The 21,770-nt window shown below is 39.7% G+C and overlaps 1 protein-coding gene across 7 annotated transcripts in view; it reads right to left on the bottom strand.

Annotated features, from left to right (window-relative positions):
• Nucleotides 1-8,020: 8,020 nt before the first annotated feature.
• LOC139947955 (uncharacterized) overlaps nucleotides 8,021-21,770 on the bottom strand; it is a 32,982-nt gene continuing 19,232 nt past the window's right edge. Inside the window, exons 2-3 of one of the 7 annotated variants that reach the window (XR_011787398.1) lie at nucleotides 13,846-15,973; nucleotides 8,021-13,491 (exon numbers count right to left, since the gene is read on the bottom strand). Coding sequence is in view for 1 of the 7 variants with exons in the window: in XM_071945845.1 (XP_071801946.1) it covers nucleotides 15,014-15,658 (645 nt within the window). In the remaining 6 variants the exon portion in view is untranslated. Of the gene's footprint in view, nucleotides 15,974-21,770 lie in introns of all 7 variants that reach the window. The other 6 variants (XR_011787397.1, XR_011787395.1, XR_011787393.1 and 3 more) reach the window with 6 other exon arrangements.

Below are 21,770 nucleotides of genomic sequence, written 5' to 3' on the forward strand. Positions count from 1 at the left end.
GTTTACTCGTTTTTATCGTCTGCTACCAAGTTCGTCGTGCGCATGCGTATCAAAAGAACTGTTCTATGTCCAAGTACTATTATGGTATGGTTTTTCTTGCTATTTGCCTAGTTCAATAATTTTGTGCTCATCACTTGAAATGTTTTATCACATTTGTATGTTTTATTTACAAGAAATTGTTGTAAACATTACAATTTTACAGAAACCCATGTTATGAATCTGCAAACAAGAACTTTCATAAAAGGGGGAAGTATCATCATAAAAGAGCCGTCAGTATCCATATATCACTGGGTAAGGCTACTACCAAAAGAGGGCGCTATGACACTTTTTGATTCGATGAAGCTCGTTGGTCCCGGCACTGGTTGCCCCAATGATCTCTACTTTGCCCCCACAATGGTCAAAATCAGATTTCGCATCAAGCTCAAGATTTTAAACGTTATAAGATTTTTTCAAAACAATTTTCTATTCACAACTCTTCAGAATTCTGTACCCCCCCCCGGAGATTGTGACAGATTTTCTGACTGTCTTCTGAGCGCCCTCTTCGGCATCAGTTTCCAATCGACAGAACACCTGCGCATGATTATGACGCGTTGACAAGTCTTTAGTCGCCCACTCACACTGCACCCACTTAACAGTCGTAGTCGTAGTAATCTGTTTAGATTAAGCCTCCATAAACGTGCAAGGACGCCCTCTATAACACTTAGTCTTACATCACCTAGGCTGGTCCCCTGTCCTCATCTTCCTGTTGCACTTCGAGTGACGTCAGAGTGCTCAGGCTAAGCCCCCGCCCCCCCCCCTCCCCCAACACACCCCACGGTTTTTTTTTTATTATAAACTTATGCAAAGAAGTAATCAACATAAAATAAAATCCAAGAGAACATTCATGTCAGGGCCAGTTTGGGTTTATTCTGAAGGAACTGCATCGGGCCTCCTGCCTGGCGATGGCATGTATTGTGTGAATTTAATTCTTGCCGCAAGAATGTCAGCGCCTTTTTGTTGTTGCTATGGCGTCATCTTATATCTAAGGATAATACATGAGGGCAGTATTCTATTGGCTTCGATCCAAGTTAATTGCATATTAAATAGGTCTGACTGTTTTCGATACTGGCTGGTTAACAGTGATTTTTTTTGGTAAACAGGCATCCAGTTGTCTTAATTAAACTAAATAACTTGGTCCCTGGGCGGGCCAAGGTTTTTCTTGTCATTGTCCAACTGGGATGAGACTGTTTATGTATAATGATACCCGCATAAAGATGTAATTTTTATGTGAATAGTGACATTGTGCCAGGAACATTTATATTTACTTTTGTTAAGTTCGTTTTTGATGCTGCGGTGTTTGTTTGCTCGTTGTTGTTTTCTTGTGGTGGTGTTTGTTTGTTTCTTTGTTTGCCTGTTTGCTTGTTTGTTTGTGTGTTTTTGTTTGCTTGTTAGTTTTTTTGTTTGTTTGTTTGTTAGTTTAATTGTCTGTTTGCTTGCTTGCTTGTTTGCTTGCTTGCTTGCTTGCTTGCTTGCTTGCTCGCTTGCTTGCTTGTGGGGTGTTTGTCGGGGTGTTTGTCGGGGTTTTGTTTGTTGGGGGTGTTGAGGTTTTTGTTACTGACAGTAACGCTTCTCAGATTCAAATGGATATCTTATATGTTTTACATAACATTTTTTTAATTATTATTTCGGAGTGAAATGTTTCTCAAAATCATTTATACTTACGAAACCTGCTGCTATAAGCTTCTAATAAAACCATTAACATTATTGCCATATACGTTTGAAGAAGTGGGATTACAAAACGAATGCCTTCCCATGAACCAAAATGATTCGATTTGAAGAACATCAACAAATCTCTCTGTTTACGTTTTAGCAGGGTAAACCGTCAGCCATATTATTTCAGCTCTTTGTTTCCATGTTGAGCTTCTCAAAGGAACTCCACTCTCCTCCTACTTAAAGACAGTGGACACTATTGGTAATTGTCAAAATCCGTTCTTCTTACTTAGTGTATCTCAACAAATGCATAAAATAATCAACCTGTGAAAATTTGAACTCGATTGGTCGTCGGAGTTGCGAGATAACTGTGAAACAAAAAACCCTTGTCAAACGAAGTTGTGTGCTTTCAGATGCTTGATTTCGAGACCTCAAATTCTAAACTTGAGGTCTCGAAATCAAATTCGTGGAAATCAACTTCTTTCTCGAAAACTACTTCACTTCAGAGGGAGCCGTTTCTCACAATGTTTTATACTATCAACCTCTCCCCATTACTCGTTACCAAGTGAGGTTTTGTGCTAATAGTTAGTTTGAGAAATTACCAATAGTGTCCACTGCCTTTAAACATGGCTCCTCAAAATGTGTCATAAAAAATATTCAAACAGTTGCATTTGCACTGGCTTTTTTCTTTCCACACTTGACATTGTTACAAGACCTAGCCTAGTTAAATCATGGAGGAATAAATTATTCATAGAGGCTGTCCTTCCTCTATGTTAAATTCCATCAGTATAGTTTTATTTTGCTGTGCATGTGACTAACATGTGCCCAGCACGATGAACGGAAATCTACGATGACGAAGATTATTATTATCTGAGCATGCGCTCAAAGTTCACTTGTCACGAACATTGTCAAGGTGTGTGTGCTTTATAAACAAAAGGTTGGACTATTCCCAATAATCATGGGTTGGGTATTCCAATCAAACTCAAAGCAGGTGTTATTTAAAATCACTGGACACTACTGGTAATTACTCAAAATATAAAAGTTAGCATGAAAACTTACTTGGTAACGAGCAACTGTTGGTAAAACATTGTGGGAAACGGCTGAGTAACGTAGTTTTTGAGAAAGGTAATTTCTCACTCAAATTAAAAGGCTTCAGGCCTTAGACAACTGAAAGCACACAAAATGTGTGCGACAAGGGTTTTCCTTTTCATTATTCTCTAGCAAATTCGCTGACCAAATGAGTCCAAATTTTCACAGATTTGTTATTTTAGGCATAGGCCTAATGTTGAGAATACTGGTCTTTGACAAGAATTATTACCTTTAAAGAAAATGTTTCAGCTTGGCTGCACACCGTCTCATATTAAATCGATCCACTTTTTACACAACAGACAATGTTGCTGCGTCACATTATGGCAGGAGTTTGATAAGGAGCGAATGTTTAATTAAAGTATGCGTGCTTTTTGTCATACTTATGACAAGCCATACCCTGTAAATTTCTCCATATATTTTTTTCCAAATGTAATCAACAGTCGTCAGAAGGCTAGTTGCTAAATTATACGGCCACTGGCGAACAACAAACTCGATTTTTAGGATACTCTAATTACAATTTAAGTTTAGATTCGCAAAATTCGATTATTTTTTTTAAGCAAGCCTATCCTATGGCCGTAGGCCTACGTGAGTGGAACATAAATTGTAGACATGACAACAACATCGATCAAACACAAATCTCATAATAATTGTACAGAGACAGGAAATGTAAAAATCTATTTATGTAATCACAATATCTATTTATATTCTGAAATGTATCCATAGGCTTATTAAGCCAATTTGCAACGCTTTACGGATGTTGCTGTCATTCCATAACAAACTAATAATAAACCAATAAAAGTGATCGTGGTGCGTCATTGACAGAGATTTTGTTCTTCTTTCTATTTAAGGTTTGAGAAAAAGCAACGAACTATAGTATCAGTTTGTTTTCTTAAGTTTGTTATTTTGCTAAGATTTGCTGACAACCAACAGTAACACCGCAACGAGTGCCTATTGTGTGACTAACGCTGCAACAACTGGGGTGTTAAAATTTACGCAATGGGTGTTGTCGCATTTCAGAAATAAAATAATCAAGACACTGGACACTATTGGTAATTGTCAAAGACCAGTCTTCCCGGATGGTGTATCTCAACATATGCATAAAATAACAAACTATGAGATAACTATGAAAGAAAAACCACCCTATTCACACGAAGTTGTTTGCTTTCAGATGCTTGATTTCGAGACCTAATATTCTAAATCTGAGGTCTCGAAATCAAATTCGTGGAAAATTTCTTCTTTCTCTAAAACTATGTTACTTCAGAGGGAGCCGTTTCTCACAATCTTTTTAACTATCAACCTCTCCCCATTACTCGTTACCAAGTAAGTTTTTTATGCTAATAACTATTTTGAGTAATTATTAATAGTGTCCACTGCCTTTAACAAAATACTACTTCTTTCTGCAATCAAAACATTTACATTGGTGTTATTTTAACACTGTGTCATTTTTTTTATTCTCTCTTTGTATCGTATCTAATGACAGCACCCATGGTGTCAAGTTTAATGGAGTCGATTTCACAAAGATGGTCCTAACTTAGTAACTTAAGACTTTTCCTAGGACTCTTTAAGAGCAAGTATCAATCTTCCTAACTCGATACAAAAGACTAGTCTGAATTGTTTTTGAAATCCTGTGTTTGCAGTGTAACAACTTATTATCGAATATAATTATCATTAGTAGGATTTGAAACTTTGCACGGTGGAAAAGTACGATATATAGAAATACTATCATGGGGACGATTTCTTTAACTGGGTCGATATCACAAAGATAGTCCTAACTTAGGACTTGTCCAAGGACTCTTTAGGAGCTAGTACCAAAACTTCCTTATAAAGACTAGTCTGAACTCTTTTTTGAAATCCAACCCCTGTGTTTGAAGTGTAACTTACTTATTATCAAATATTATCATTAGTAGGATTTGAAACTTTGCATGGTGGAAATACGATGTTATCATGGTACATCAAGCATGCCTTGACTGTGACACGGTAGACCAATTTTCTGTATCGGAGCTGATAATCAATTGAGTTTGGGGATGGCTTTTGTGTGTGATCAATTTTGTTGTGTATACCAAACAAATCAATGAAGCTACCGGGACCAATTTTGTCTGTCCGGGGGTCGTTCTTTTGTATTGACTTGTATTGATTATACTGCATGGCTCAATAGGCATGTAGCCCAGAGTTCGTTTCCTTTCTGGTATACTTGGTGTCAATATCATGCACAGGTTATGTCCGAATGGCCATATTATTTACCATGTCTATATAATGCATCTTTGGTAATTGTCAAAGAACAGTCTTCTCACTTGGTGTATTTCAACATATGCATAACATAACAAACCTGTGAACAATTAGAACTCAATTGTCTTCGGAGTTGCGAGAGAACTTCTGGGACAAAACACACACACTCTTGTCGCACAAGTTAATGTGTGCTTTCAGATGCCTTGAATTCGATACCTCAGCTGAGGTCTCGAATTCAATTCAAATATTTTATTGAGAAAATTCACCTCCTTTCTCAACAGGTACGTTACTTCAGAGGGAACCGTTTCTCACAATGTTTTACACTATCAACAGCTCGCAATTGAAATACGTGTACATTATTGTCATTCATTGTTAAAGATGTAAAGTAATTCTTTCAACAAAAAAAAACGTTCTATGAGATAATGAATGCATGAGAATACTGCACCCAAAGCCAAATTCACAAACTGTTGTTCTCGACAACAACAACCTTCTCACAAAGGTTATTAAGGTCAGACATTGAGCTTTAGCTAGGACAAAGGTGTTATATAATGGGTAGACTGAAGTCAGCACCTTGAAATTGAGCCAATTTATTGGCACAGGACGCTGCTAATAGGGAAACCAACCAATGGTTTACCTCCCGCGGTTTCGATTCGACCACGAAGAAGAAAAACTGCCGTTACCCAAAAAAAGGGCCATGTTGATCGTAGGTTTGAAAAACAATTGCTGTTTTCTCAAGATTTGTATCAAAAAACATAAAGCTGTTCAGCAGAAAATTCTGCTTTAAAATGTTTTCGCTAAGCAAAAAAATGAGTGGGGCACAAAACATGTCCTAACAATGCAAACTTTATGGAATGTTGGCTGTTAACCTGTTTTTTTTTGGTAAGGAAGATTTTCCTGTGCGCATTATTAGGTTTTGTGTTTCTATGTGGTTTTAGGCCAGCCGCCAAAAGATAATTCCAACATTTTATCTTTAAGTATCGGGATTATTTACGCTACATGGAGCATACTCCAGTCGTTCAAATCAAACTGTTTGTCAAATAACAATTGGAATGTTTTCATCTTATAGTTCAAATAAAATTAATCACACTTAATATTAATATTAATGACTGAGGTTCGCCGCATGATTGCACTGCTCAAAGGTCAAAGTGTAACAAGTCTAGCCCATAGCGGGCATTGCCTCTGATCTCTTAGTCATTAGGACGAATTCCTGTGGATTTTTTTCCATTTTCTGTACGTCTATGAAGGCTACACGTATGCCTATACGTGTTTAACTCCACAAATCATCAGATTAAACAGCAAATAGTTGTCTGTGGACTTTGCAACCATTGTCTTAAAATACTTGGATGAGGACATGTTTCCATCCCTGACTGTGTACAGATTATACTGTGTACAGATTCTTCAGACGGCATTCACCCATCGTTTCAAAACAATAACCCATCAATTCACTCAATACCCACAGGGTTTATATACCACAATTTCATCAAGACCGCAGCGGTTTGTGATCATACAAAAAAAAAATGGAAATTATGATACAAAATATGGAAACTAACATCATAATTCACGTTCATAAAAGTGACGTTTTTTGTAGGAGTTACTCGAGCTCACCGATGGTTCAACAATCTGTCGCGTCGAATTCATACTTGAAAGAAAGAGTCGCTTGGCTGTGTTGTTTCAGGTATGCACAGATGAGGTGTTGGGGCGGTGAAGGACATTCCTTATTTCCAAGTCCTAAATCCAACCCAATAACCGAAGTTGTACCCCAACAATTAGAGTGTAAACAAATCATACTGAAAAAAAATGTGAGTCACCCACCAACACTGATTAAAAAAGTCACCGGATTTGATTTTTTGGGGGTGCAGTTTGGTATCAACAAGGTTTATTGCTCCATGAAATAACCATGAATATTGTTTCGCGTTGCTGCGGTTTTAAAGCGGGCGGAGGAAGCGAAGGGGGGGCGTGGCGTGGGAGGCATTCTTTATTTCCAAGTTGAAAACCCAACCCTACCACCAGAGTTGTATCCCACCCCAACAGACTTTCAAATCATACCAAGAAATGTGAGTCACCCATTAACTATACCGATAAGCTGCACCTGGTAACTGTTAATACCCATGCTATTTTTGATCAGCAACAATTTTTCCAGCAATATTTTAAATTGTACCCTGCAAATTGCATCAACATTTCAAGCACACTATAGTGCCTTAGGTTTTGGCAACGGCTACTAGATTGCCCGGTCATGCATTGCGAGACGTCCTAAGAAACAGCCTTAGCAATAGTCGGGAGTACAGAGGGGTGCGTCATCTCCATCTTTACTGCAGCATGTTGGATATGGGACGCAGAAGCTCTACACTTGTTCATGTTCCACTCGTGCTTAATGCATCCCATCGATTGGTTGAATCAGCGTGCATGTATTCTGCGTAGAGCAATTCAACCAATAGAATGCGTTTTCTTTGCGTCGTGATCGTTATCGTTTTCGCTGCAGTGCGACAGCCTTTAAGGCCAGGGGTGGATTTCACAAAGGTAGTCCTAACTTAGGACTAGTCCTGGACAATGCTAAGAGATAGGACCAGTCCTAAGTTAGGATGAGTTACTGGTCCTAATTTAGGACCAGTCCTATCTCTTAGCATTGCTTAGGACTAGTCCTAAGTTAGGACTACCTTTGTGAAATCCACCCCCGGTCACACAGGCCCTGAGAACGAAAACGAGAAAGATAAAAATGCAATCCCTTGATTGGTTGAATGAGCAGGTGTGTGTTCTGCGTGGAGCAATCCAACCAAAAGAATTCGTTCTCTTTGCGTCGTGATCATTATCATTTTCATTATCACTGCAGTGTGACCGTCTTTTTACCGATTCCCTGCTGTAATTAGCAGAATTTTGTATACCCGCAGCATTTTTTAATGGGACCCAGATGTCATAACATATCTGGCAATGAACGCAAACCTGACATTGAGCAAATTAAGCACCTGGCTACCTCATGAGGAGACCAACAAGAGACAAACCGCAGAGATAGGAGTCCAACTACTAATCACAATTTTATTTCTTTAATGTCACGTCAGTCAACAATTAAATAATGCTCAACCCAACAACTTAAAGAGGGGCTATGTTGTCCTGATCAACGCATGCCCGTGGCTGTTGCATGGAATAGACCCCTTCGAATAACGCGCAAAGCTGCTGAAACGCTGAGGTCACACGCATAATTTTGAGCCCCACACCCAGCTGTAAGCCAATGATCTGAGACCATTTGCCTAGGCGAGGGCACTATTTCAGAGTATGACATCACATGCAAGGGGTCTAGTATGAACTTGCCCAAAGTTACAGCGTGTGCGTGCAAACCCTTCAAAGATCTAGACCTCATTTGCATTGACCTCATCAAGCTGCCATCTTAGATATAATAGATGGAATGCACTAAGCATTTGACCACCATACTTGGTGATCAACAGAACAAAAGTGCATGCTTGTACGCGCTGCACACAACTATAAGCCAAATGATAGCCGTGCACATTTCATCAGTGGTCGATGACGCTTTATAGAGCAATTTATTATCTGTAGGAATACGGAACAATGGAAATGCGCAGATTTGAACGCGCAGCAAATATGATTGGCTAATGAGCAGCCTCCATTTGACCTCAAGGCGAGTGCTCCCTATTCAAATGACGTCATGCGCATAAGATGGATTGTACGAGGGATGGTGCATGCGCATGCCGTAACTGGGGTGAGAGTTCCTAACATTGTGTACACAGCCACAGGTCTGCTTTGTTATGGCGACATAGCCCCTTTAATAAAAATTATTATAATATTGCAGCCCTACACAAAAGTCTAGCTTTAAACCAAACCGCATGTTAAACAATATGCACTTTCAATAACTTTGTTATCTTTGAAAATATTATCTTATGCACTTCCAAATATTAATTAGTTTGCTAAGAACTTTCTGAACCTTGATTGCGCCATCATGTAAAATCGCTCTGGACATTTCAGAAAATTGTACACTTGATGTTATTTTTATTTTTTTGGGAAGTAACTTTTCAGAGTGAAGAAGCCAAATCATGACCTGTCTAATAGCTTTCCAAACACAATTCCAGCTGAGATAATTTTGTGTGTGCTTTTTACACTTTTTTAAATAAACGTTTCCATCTTGATTGTTACAAGAATGTCGCAAAGAACTGCAATTGGCCGTTTGGCCACCCAGCAACTTATTGTCAATAAACCATAGAGGAATTATTAAACTATCAATAATGTGTAATGGGTAGGTAACATAACACTACACTGTGGGTGCGTTATATAGATAACAAATCAAAATTCCAAATGGCCAAACTAGAAAGAAAACTTGTTTCCACATATTCAGTTTTCGACATTTATCAAAGCATTACTGCCAGGCCTGATTGCTGCACTGTTTTCAGGTATCCAACTTTAAAGAGAAAATCAGCTTATCAGGGCCCAATTGCATAAAGCCTGTAAGCACCAAACTTGCTAAGCATTGCTAAGCAGAAATAGGTCACCAGCTAGTGTAGATTTAAATTCATTTTGCATTTGTGTGGCTGGTACCCCACTCAATTTTTGCTTAGCAAAAGCCTTTGCCAAGCAGTATTTTCTGCTTAACAGCTTCATGAAATTAGGCCCGGGCTGGAAATCTGCAAGCCTGTATTGTTTATGTTTTCTTCAATCAAAAAGATGGCGCCCGAACTGCAGTGTAAGATGTGTGTATGTGTATAAATATAGCTTTGTAATATAATCTATTTCAGCCAATCAAAGCTTGTTAAAAAATATCACACTACTGAATAACTTCTTAATCAAGTTGAAACCCTGAAATTCAACTTATTAAAATATATAAATAAACACACACACACACACACGCGCACAACGGAAGCGATATATTGGAAAACGTACATGGCTTCCTCCCCAGCAAAACAAAACCCAGGAAATAAAAAATATATAGATATAGTAGCTATTTTGCAGGTAATTTTTCTCAAGAGTTTATATTTTACATTATTTACAATACTTCTTTTCAATCCCATTACTTTATATATTTTATTTTACAGAGAAAACAAGTTCATGTATTTTAAAGAGTTGGTAAGCAAAACTGTTTTCTCTTCGCAAAATAGACATCTTTTGCTTAGCAGAAGTGGTGGCCAGTTAAATCATCATGTGTTTATACATGGGCTGTCACTGGTGCCCTGCTACTGTTTTGTTAAGGAAACATTTATTTGCTTAGCAGCTCTTTAAAATAGGTCTCAGCAAAACACAACAAAGACAAAAAGCCGTTTCTGATGTTGCGGCTAAGGCTCTTGCTACGGCTACATCATGCACTGCAATATGGGAAACTCTTCCCTAGCAACAACCTAGCCGCAGTCATAGCTGCTGTTCATTCAGATACGGCTTAAGACTCAATGAAATAAACCAATCAAATCAATTGTAAATGAAAACACATCATCAAATTAATCCATTTTTAAAAATAAAGTTGTAAAATTGTATAAATTAATATTCTGAATTTGGTATGATTAGAGAATTCTCCTGGACGGAAGAATGTCAATCCTTTAAAAGATAAAATTAGGCCTAAAAACAAAATATAAAAACTGAAATGTCTGAGACGTTTGATTGAATCAAATTAAAAATGTTGAGGACAAAAATTCCAACATTTGTTGACGCCTTTCAGTTGACAGGTGGATAACTTCAACTCAATTTGCATATGCAGAGTTGATATTTGACATCAACTAAATGGTTTAAAAACAAATAAACTAATGTATGATTACCAAGCATTGACAAAAAGTGTGATCTTAGGGCCATGTCACAAGACAATTTACAGGCAACCAGTTCCAGGCAATCTCCATGAAGGAAAAGCCATTCATCTTTCCATGTTCACCTATTTATTTCTTGTGGATGAAAAGACAATATTCGAAAAAGGACCCATGTGCTACTAAAGTGGTCTTGTAGCATGCACTGCAGTTAGTTGCCTCCAAGTTGCCCTGTGAGGCAATGCCTAAAAGGTGCCATGTCACCCAAGGCAATTGACAGGAAACCAGTTCCAGGCAATCTCCAAAAAGAAAAGCCATTCACATTTCAATTTTCACATAATTGTTCTTGTTTGAAGAATGACTAATGTGCTACGAAAGTGGTCCTGTAGCATGTACTGCAGTTAGTTAATTTTGCCTCCAGGTTGCCCCAAAAGGTTGCGTCTTGTGACAAGGCACATAGAAAGAACTTAATATTTCTCCAAGAGCCATGCCATGCCTCCAATTGTGTTTCTGGAGGAGCGAACCTTGTACTTCGGGTTCTGGGTTCAGGTTTTCTTGGAGTTATTACGCCCTGTGTTAAGTTGTTCACAAGTTTGTCTTGGCCTTGGTGCCCCTTCAAAAGTTTCCCAATAACTTTAAGATTTTCCAATGCAAGTGCCTTTTGCAAAATGGAAATGGCCTTGCCCTTTTCAAAGATGACGTTCCAGGCCTGTACCTGCGTAAGCCAAGAATGCGTTGTGGAGTACGTAAGCACATACACATGTAAGCGGCTATTCCCTGCTAACCTGTGAAATACGCTTGACGTAATCGCGGAATTCCCCGCTTCCGTAAGCGCATTTTCTTTGCAGAGCTCCATCATTAAAGCTTTCAGCTATTGATGTTGTTTCGGACCCAACCTTCCCACAGAGTTCATGCTGAATGCGAGTGCCCCCCGCGCCCTGACCTTTGTGACCTCCATTCCCTTAGAACGCCCCTCTTGAATAATCTTATTTAATACGAGCAATGCTGCGGATAACTCCTGCCCGTCATGGGTCTCGCTTTACTCTCTGTGCGAAAGAGGACATGACTGATGTCCTGACTGTATTTAAAGGCACTTGACACCTTCGGTTATAGTCAAAGACCAGTATTCTCACTTGGTGTATCTCAACGAATGCATAATATAACAAACCTGTGAAAAAATTTAGCTCAATTGGTCATCGCAGTTGCAAGAGAATAATGAAAGAAGAAAAGAAAAAACCTTGTTGCACAAATTTGTGTACTTTCAGATGCATAATAAAAAGGCTTCAGGCCTGAAGTATTTTATTATTTGAGTGAGAAATAAACCCATTTCTCAAAAACTACGTTATTCAGTATTTATAAATACATGTATCAACAGCTCTCCATTTGAGTGATAACCATTGGTGTCCAGTGCCTTTAAAAAGACCGAGGGCAAGAGGTGAAACAGGGGGTCGTGAAGGATGTGGTTGAGAGAGAGGATGTGATGTGCTGTTAGCATCAAGAGGAATGGAGTCATAACCCTTGCAATTAGGTCTGACGAGTCTAACTACATGTAGATAATCTCTTGGGAGGGGGGGGGGGGTATCAATACAAGATGATGTGCCTGAAAGATCAGAACTTAATCCAAGTGTTTAATTAATCTCTTTTTTTTAATTAAAGGCTGGAGGCCTGTAATTATATGGTGACAACAGAAACTGTGGCATCTGTTGTCTTGGCGTTGGTGCCCCCTTTTGATATTATGTACCTGGAATAATTACACAGAGGCTTTGAAGGGCATGGCCTCTGTTGCCCTGGTCTTTGCCTTGATACCCCCTTTGACACTTTGTGCCTGGATTACACATGGGGCCATGAAGGCACAGGGGCCATGGAAGCTATGACTTCTGTTGCCCTAGTCTTGGCCTTGATAGCCCCTTTGACATTTCGTGCCTGGATTACACATGGGGCCATGAAGGCACAGGGGCCATGGAAGCTATGACCTCTGTTGCCCTAGTCTTGGCCTTGATACCCCCTTTGACACTTTGTGTCTGGATTACACATGGGGCCATGAAGGCACAGGGGCCATGGAAGCTATGACCTCTGTTGCCCTAGTCTTGGCCTTGATACCCCCTTTGACATTTCGTGCCTGGATTACACATGGGGCCATGAAGGCACAGGGGCCATGGAAGCTATGACCTCTGTTGCCCTAGTCTTGGCCTTGATAACCCCTTTGACATTTCGTGCCTGGATAACACATGGGGCAATGGAGGCACAGGGGCCTAGAGGGTATGACATCTGTTGCCCTAGTCTTGGCCTTGGTGCCACCTTTTAGTTTGCCTAGAATTACACAGAAACTACGGAGGTCATGACCTCTGTTGCCCTGGTCTTGGCCTTGATACCCCCTTTGACATTTCGTGCCTGGATTACACATGGGGCCATGAAGGCACAGGGGCCATGGAAGCTATGACCTCTGTTGCCCTAGTCTTGGCCTTGATAACCCCTTTGACATTTTGTGCCTGGATAACACATGGGGCAATGGAGGCACAGGGGCCTAGAGGGTATGACATCTGTTGCCCTAGTCTTGGCCTTGGTGCCACCTTTTAGTTTGCCTAGAATTACACAGAAACTACGGAGGTCATGACCTCTGTTGCCCTGGTCTTGGCCTTGATACCCCCTTTGACATTTCGTGCCTGGATAACACATGGGGCCATGAAGGCACAGGGGCCATGGAAGCTATGACCTCTGTTGCCCTAGTCTTGGCCTTGATAACCCCTTTGACATTTCGTGCCTGGATAACACATGGGGCAATGGAGGCACAGGGGCCTAGAGGCTATGACATCTGTTGCCCTAGTCTTGGCCTTGGTGCCACCTTTTAGTTTGCCTAGAATTACACAGAAACTACGGAGGTCATGACCTCTGTTGCCCTGGTCTTGGCCTTGATAACCCCTTTGACACTTCTACCTGGATTACACATGGGGCAATGGAGGCACAGGGGCCATGGAGGCTTTGGCATCTGTTGCCCTGGTTTTGGCCTTGGTGCCACCTTTTAGAATGTTTTGTGCCTAGAATTACACAGAAACTACAGAGGTCATGACCTCTGTTGCCCTGGTCTTGGCCTTAATACCCCCTTTGACACTTCTACCTGGATTACACATGGGGCAATGGAGGCACAGGGGCCATGGAGGCTTTGGTATCTGTTGCCCTGGTTTTGGCCTTGGTGCCACCTTTTAGTATGTTTTGTGCCTAGAATTACACAGAAACTACGGAGGTCATGACCTCTGTTGCCCTGGTCTTGGTAAACCTTTGATGTTCTGTGCCTGGAGTTTCACAGAAACTACAGAGGCTTTGGCCTCTGTTGCCCAGGTCTTAGCTTAAAGGTGTCCTTTCAAAATATTCACATACTCTTGTTAAAGATGAAGTTCCAGGTCTGCTGGTGCTTGTTAATTGATCAAGAAATTAAAAGTAAAGACCCCTGAATGTCTCATTTAGTGTCACAAATATGTCATAGGCGGGACAATTACTAATACAAGGCTGACAATCAAGGCGTATATTGAAGTAGAACTATTTCAAATTTTCAAAAATATATGCAAGGATGTATCTAGACCATTTTACTTGATCAACAACTACTGTACTTATTATTTGTATTATCGTGAATATTTTATCAGAACTGCAAAATTACGAGAATTGAAACAAAATTCCACCAATTAAAATCAGTTTATGTTTACCATTTTGCTGTTGCTGGGGTTTTTGTGTTGCATAAAATATTGAATCAAACCTGTGTGTGTAGACAGACGGCTAAATCATCAATCTTCGTGGCCAGCTAATGGAATCTGCTGGGCCAAATAAATTGATATGACCTGCACATTTACAGCAATCAATCACATCGATTTAGCACCTTACATGTATCATCATTCGCTCAGGGTATATAAAGGCACTGGACACCTGTGGTAATTGTCAAAGACCGGTACTCCCACTTGGTTTATCCCAACATAGGCATAAAATTACAAATCTGTTAACTTTTATTACTCAATTGGTTATCAAAGTTGCAAGAGAATAATGAAAGAAAAAACTTCTTGCAGAAATTTCTGTGCTTTCAGATGCCCCCAAAAAAGGCTTCAGACCTGAAGTCTTTTATTATTTGAGTGAGAAATTATCTCTTTCTTAAAAACTATGTTTCTTCAAAGGGAGCCGTTTCTCACAATGTTTTATGCCATCAACAGCTCTCCAATGCTTGTTTACTAAGTAAGTTTTGATGCTAACTATAAGTTTGAGTAATTACCAAAAGTGTCCAGTGCTTTTATAATGATAGTTTAAAAGGAAGACATTGTCTTAAGTAGATTTGCCTCGTGCATCATCTCAACGATCTGGTTACCTGCCTCGTCAAGGTTAGTTGGCAAGGACTGATGGAATGCCTGCCGTGTTTCTTCTAAGCTTTCTTCCTGGTTCCGATCCAGTCTCATCATGACCTCCAGAGGGTTTGAAATGTGCAAGTAGGCGAACTTGATGTGGCTAAGTGCGGCCGTATGGTCTTTAGTCCACCTCCAGTGGTTCTTAAGTTGCTTCCACTTTCCCTTGGCATTCTCGAGCCTCGCAGCCTCGCCGCTCTGCCCGTATTTCTTGATGAGGGCCTCCATGTCTGTAATGTTCCTCGGGAAGATGTGAGGTTTAATGAACTCATCCGGCAGGACCTGGTGGAAGATGTGGGATTCGAGTTTGTAAGCGGCCTGACCGGCCAGCATGGCCCATTTCTCCAGGTCTCGTCGGCGGTTATCGTCCTCGAGCCATTCCTGGCAGAGTTTATTGTTGGTGTCATTGCAAGTTTCTCCGGTGGATGTACAGGGTAAAGCGTTGGCTAACGTGCTGGCCATCAGGGGTAGTCCCCCAATAGTAAATGTAACGCCGTACCCTGGGGGAAAAACCAGGATCTCCTCTTCAGACGAGGAGCTTTCAGACATTCTAGATCGCTGGAAACTCTTCAGTAGACTCGACCCGATCTCATGGCCGTAGCTATTCAGTGGCAAGTCACCCTCGACAAAACAAAAACAGCACAAACTGAAGAGTGGGGTCTCGTGTTCAATGTCTGGAGAGTGATGTGATGGTGCTTTTATATCAGCATGAAATCAAAACACACTTCACTGTGTGCTCTCGGAGGGTGCAAAGTTCTAGGTTGCTGGTTGTCTGCCAAACCACCACTAGGCCTCCCTCGTCGGGGGCTCCGACTGAAGATGCGTAACGGATCAGACAACAGGGTTGGTTACCGATTCAATTTCCTGCAATCGGATAAAAAGTAATAAAGATAATTAGTTTTGGCAAATTGCAAAACACTTTTGATGGATGTTGTGTATCTGGGCTGGATTTCATAGAATTGCTTTAAAAGCAAAAACATTGCTGAATATTTTTCTAAGCAAACATTTTTCTCAGCAAATTAAAGCAAGATACCAGTCACAAGTTGTTCCATTGGCATGGTATTTTGGCTGATAAACCTTTTCCTGTAAGCATAATCTTGCCGATATTGGGCAATGCTTAACCGGTTTCTACATTCAACTTTAAACACTGAAGCTCTCACTTCTAAATCATAGAATAAAACCATCTTTGAAAATTTCACTTCAAAAGATGGCAGCGGTTTTGAGTTATTGCCAAAAATCTGTAGCGGTCGATATGTCCGTTCAGGAAGAATAACTTCCAATCAGTACACAATCTGAGAACAGTTTCACGCAGAAACGTTTCTCAGATTGAAATGTTTTTGAATCCCTCTCCCTAAAACCACACTTTTTAAAAGGAAATTGTTTCTCAGGATGTTATACATTATCAACAGCTGCAGGGCTTCTTAGGAAGAAAGTTTCCATTAATTTTTGGAGTAATTACCAGAGGTGTACCTTCCTTTAAAGGCAGTGGATACTATTGGTAATTACTTAAAATAATTTTTAGTATAAAAACGTACTTGGTAACGAGTAATGGGGAGAGTCTTGATAATATAAAAAAAATGAGCAACGTCTCCTTTTGAAGTGACATAGTTTTCGAGAAAGAAGTAATTTTCCACAAATTTGATTTTGAGACCTCAGATTTAGAACTTGAGGTCTCAAAATCAAGCATCAGAAAGCACACAACTTCTACTGACAAGGGTGTTTTCTTCTTTCATTAATATCTAACAACTTCTGATGATCCATTGAGCTGAAATTTTCACAGGTTTGTTATTTTATGCATATGTTGAGATACACCAAGTGAGAAGACTGGTCTTTAACAATTACCAATAGTGTCCACGGTCTTTAATTTATTGATCAATGTCATTTCCTATGACAGAAACTGATAATTCTGACAAGACCTTGAGGAGATTTTGAAAACAAACATTTTGTTGGCACACATAAATTCTCAAATTATTCCTAGCTAATGTAGCTTGGTGGTCTAGTGGTTAGACATCTGCTCTAGCATGAAAAGGTTGTGGGTTGGAATCCCACCCAAGTGATTTGCCAGTTGAATATTTCACAGAACTTGGAAAAGTACTGAGTAAACAGTGCTTTAAAATACATACACGTCAGTTTAATGGTAATTTTACATGAGGCAATTTACAGGCAACCAGTTCTAGGCAATCTCCAAGAAATGAGTTCGTTCACATTCAATGTTCACAAATTATTCTTGGAGATTGTAAAACATTGTTTAAAAAATGTGCAACCAAAGTGGTCCAGTAGCATGGCTGCACTGCAGTTGGTTGCCTGCAAGTGACATGTAAAAATTGCCTTGTCTGACGAGGCCCTAAGGGTAAAAACAAATCATATTCGTGATCCCCGATGCAAAACTAAATAAATTAATCCTTGCTCTATGCATTTCGTATGGGCTTCTTGTAATCTTTTGAGGCAGTTTGTTTGAAGTGGGCGTGGTCGGCTCACAGTAATACACCACACTTGAGAAAGCAATTCCATAAGTCAGACTTCCTTCCACCTTGGAACAACTATTTTGCTCCTCCATGGAACAACAGAGGACATATTGTGCAAAATGACATTTACGATCACGTTTCAAAGATAACTTTCTCAAGTTTGTCCTTAACGGTTTCAAATGTGGTACGAACAATCATTATAGCTCCGACACATAATACTCTGTGAACATTTCGGCGTCCGACCTACTTAGTTACACAACAGGACTGCCGTCCAAACAGTGATATCGGAAATCAAAACAAAGCCGCAACAAAAACCTGGATTGAATTAAGGTTAATAATCACCCAAGGCTAGCTGCAAAATGGATTAGTGGCCGACGGAGTTTTGACTGTACAATCTGAATAGAGTAAATTAACGTTAAGAAAGTTTTGAAGAAATTAAGTCATGTTGACCCAGTTTGCTGTAATTATTGGAGACCAATGAGGCGTTAATCGAATGCTGGAAATTCCCCAAGCACCCCTGCTCTAGAGATTTAACAACCTAGGACACATCTTATATGCGTTAAAGGCACTGGACACTATTGGTTAATTACTCAAAATAATTGTTAGCATAAAAACATACTTGGTAACATGTAATGGAGAGCTGTTTATAGTATAACACATTGTGAGAAACGGCTCCCTCTGAAGTGACGTAGTTTTCAAGAAAGAAGTTATTTTCCATATGAGTTCGATTTTTAGACCACACAACTTTGTGTGACTAGGATGTTTTTCTTTCATAGTTATCTCGCAACTTCGACGACCAATTGGACTAAAATTTTCACAGGTTTGTTATTTTATGCATACGTTGAGACACACCAAGTGAGAAGACTGGTCTTTGAAAATTAACAATGGTGTCCAGTGTCTTTAATCGAATGCTGGAAATTCCCCACGCACCTCTTCTATAGAGATTTAACAGCCTAGGAATGACACATCTTCTATACGTTAGAATGAAGAGTAATTTCTGTCTCCAATGTAGCTGACAACATGTTTTTTCATATTCACTCTGTTCACACGTGCGGTGCTGTTCAGGTTTTGAGCATGATTCGTTTACTAGTCATCGACGAGGACTTGTATTGCAGTCTCCTGTGATCTCATCGAAGGGAGGTGGGGGGGGGGGGGTGGGGGGACTAAGATTGTATTAAACCAGACTTGACCTTCATTTTTTATTAACACAACTGAATTGTGCAAACAAAACACTACCTTTCATCTATCGCAGTCTGCGTTCCAAAATAGAATTTTAAAGGGTTTGGGTACGTGGTGTACGACACAAAACTCAAATGCCACAGATTTACATTAAACTTACATGGTTTGAAGATAATGATGGTAGAAAGCTTCCCTTAAAATATTACTTGCTGGGGTGCTGTAGTTTTTCAGAAATGAGTAAAACAATTTCACAAAATTAATGTTTGTCCCACTCTCTGTGAGACGGTGATTATTTTAGCATGTAAAGCAGTTTAAGTAACTCTCCTGAAACATTGCTCGGTAAACTTCTACAGGTAAATTAAAACTACATTCACAGTGAGTGATGTAAATTCATGATATGGCCAACAACTTGATCTACAAAAGGTATCAAAACCCTTTAATGAGCTGACAGTAACAAGCCATGCCCCCGGCTAATTGATATAATAATAAAGTGACATCAGAGCAATGTGCCATCTACATGTATCTCCAAGAACTTATCACCACCCTGAAGGGAATGTGAATGCTAATTTTCAATAGTGCTGACACTTTGCAACAGACAGACAGAAAGAAAAGAACCCTCAGCTCTGCATAATCTAGTAGTCTGATCAGCCACTATAAACAGTACCCTCAGGCTGGGCTTGCCATAAATTATTAATAGTAAATCAGCGGTGAAATATTAGCCGATAACAGATTCCCTCAGTGACAAGAAACCTAGTCTAACATTTCAACTCCTCATAAAAGTTGTCATGAATGCACTTAAATCACATCAAAATGTCAAATAACGTATCCGGGCTGTAGCGTAAATACTGCAACCGATGACAATATTTTTTTTTAGTGAAGTAGTCAACGATGCCATTTTGTATTTAGGCCATGAGTTCAGATTAAGTTCATGGCTGGGCGGGGTCAAGTTCTCTAATAACAAGGAGGGCACATTCACAAACAGGGCGGGGCCAGGGGAGGTCGGGCATTCCCTAGAGGATAGATACAGAAAGGCCATATGGTGAATGCACGCATGGAGTTAATAAGTAGGCTCCATGACGTATGCAGAAATGTGGACAGGTTTTGTTTAATAACACTAAATAACAGTCTGGATGTGAGGATATGAAGAAGTAAAACCATAACAAATTAAAATTGAAAAATATAATGTCCAACTTTTACCATTTAAAAAAAAAAGAAAAAGTGACGACGATTTTTAGTAAATCCTTCTACGCGCCAAGCATTCAACCCTTCATACATGTACACACAAGTGCTGGTTACACAGTAAACCGACCAATCGTCCAGTTGCACGTATGGTTTGGATAGGCCTAACTGATGATGGAAAATGGCTTCAATACAACAGTGTCCAGAATCTGCATTTAAAGGCAGTGGACACTATTGGTAATTACTCAAAATAATTATTAGCATAAAAATTCACTTGTTAACCAGTAATGGGGAGAGGTTGATAGTATAAAACATTGTGAGAAACGGCTCCCTCTGAAGTAACGTAGTTTTCGAGAAAGAAGTAGTTTTCCACGAATTTGATTTCGAGACCTTGGAATTAGATTTTGAGGTCTCGAAATCAAGCATCTGAAAGCACACAACTTCGTGTGACAAGGGTGTTTTTCTTTCATTATTATCTTGCAACTTTGAAGACCAATTGAGTTCAAATTTTCACAGGTTTGTTATTTTATGCATATATGTTGAGATACACCAAGTGAGAAGACTAGTCTTTGACAATTACCAAAAGTGTCCAGTGTCTTCAATATAATTGTGTCCTAAATTGGTGTGGACACTACTTGCCAAAACTTTCCTGATTAAAATTTTAAAATACCCCAAAATTCATCTCATTTATTTGATTTTGTTTTGTCTTCTTCCTTCAGAAGAAAACTCTGAAAAAACCCCTGAAAATTCTCCCTTCCCATGAAACATCTGAAAAAGACTGAAAAAGAAAACAATCAGAAGGTGATGAATGCAAGGTAATCTCTTTCTCTCTGGTCGCCCATCGCGCAAGTCTCCATGGGCGACGTGTTTCATTGATTCTACGTCAGGGTTTTTTCTCCAGAGAGTCCTTGTAAGAGGGGGGAGGGGGGGTTGCATGCAGCTAGGAAAAGTTCCCGGCCCGAGTAAATTAACCGAGTGATCAGAAGCGTATATTCTTGAAGGACCCTTTTCCTTCTTTTAAACGACGTACAGCGAATAAATCAGTTGCTACAAATAGAAGGCTAACGTAGGTTGGATTTCGAGTGATATTCGTTCTTTAGTTGAAGAGATGACCTTTTGTAAATAAGATGAAAGGTTTTTCTTCGCCTCGAAATTCTAAGCTGGCCTGCAAGGAAAGTGCAATTGCTTTACCTTGGGGCACTTTCTAACGCTGTTTTATTGCAACGAGTGTATGCACAAACACTCAGATTGTTGCGCAGAAAGTGTGTGACGCCTTTCTAGAGCTGTTCCCCGGGACTTGTTTCGGTTCAAAATGAAACAGATGACAAGCATCACGCTTTGTTTACGCGACAAGCTGACTGTTCAGGCAGAGAGTGCTCTCAGCGGTGCAGTTTGGCATCTTGGGTAAACCCATTTACATGAATGGCAAATATAGTAAAATGACAAACGCAAATGGACTGCTTTCAACATATTACTTAAAATGGCTTTTACAGCAAATAAGGTTATTTTCAGATGAACAAATACTAATTATATCTACATGGAAAATTAGACAACAACACTATCTTTATTTATAAATTCAACACAAGACCTCTATATACAATGTAGATCCATCTGTTTAGAAACACTCAATCCTGCGCACTTCCTTAAGCTCTCAGAACCTAACTCAGATCGATGTTTATACACCCGAGGGCCGCATTCTCGGCACCACATTAACATCACAAAATATCGCCGGAGACAAAAAAGCCCTGCATACACACGCTCTGGATTAATATGAGATACGTTTCTTGTTTGTCTCTAGTGCAAGATGTACGTATGCAATATCGAGCCTTTGCATATAA

This window comes from Asterias amurensis, chromosome 15 (assembly GCF_032118995.1).
Source record: "Asterias amurensis chromosome 15, ASM3211899v1".
In the NCBI taxonomy this organism is placed as follows: domain Eukaryota; kingdom Metazoa; phylum Echinodermata; class Asteroidea; order Forcipulatida; family Asteriidae; genus Asterias; species Asterias amurensis.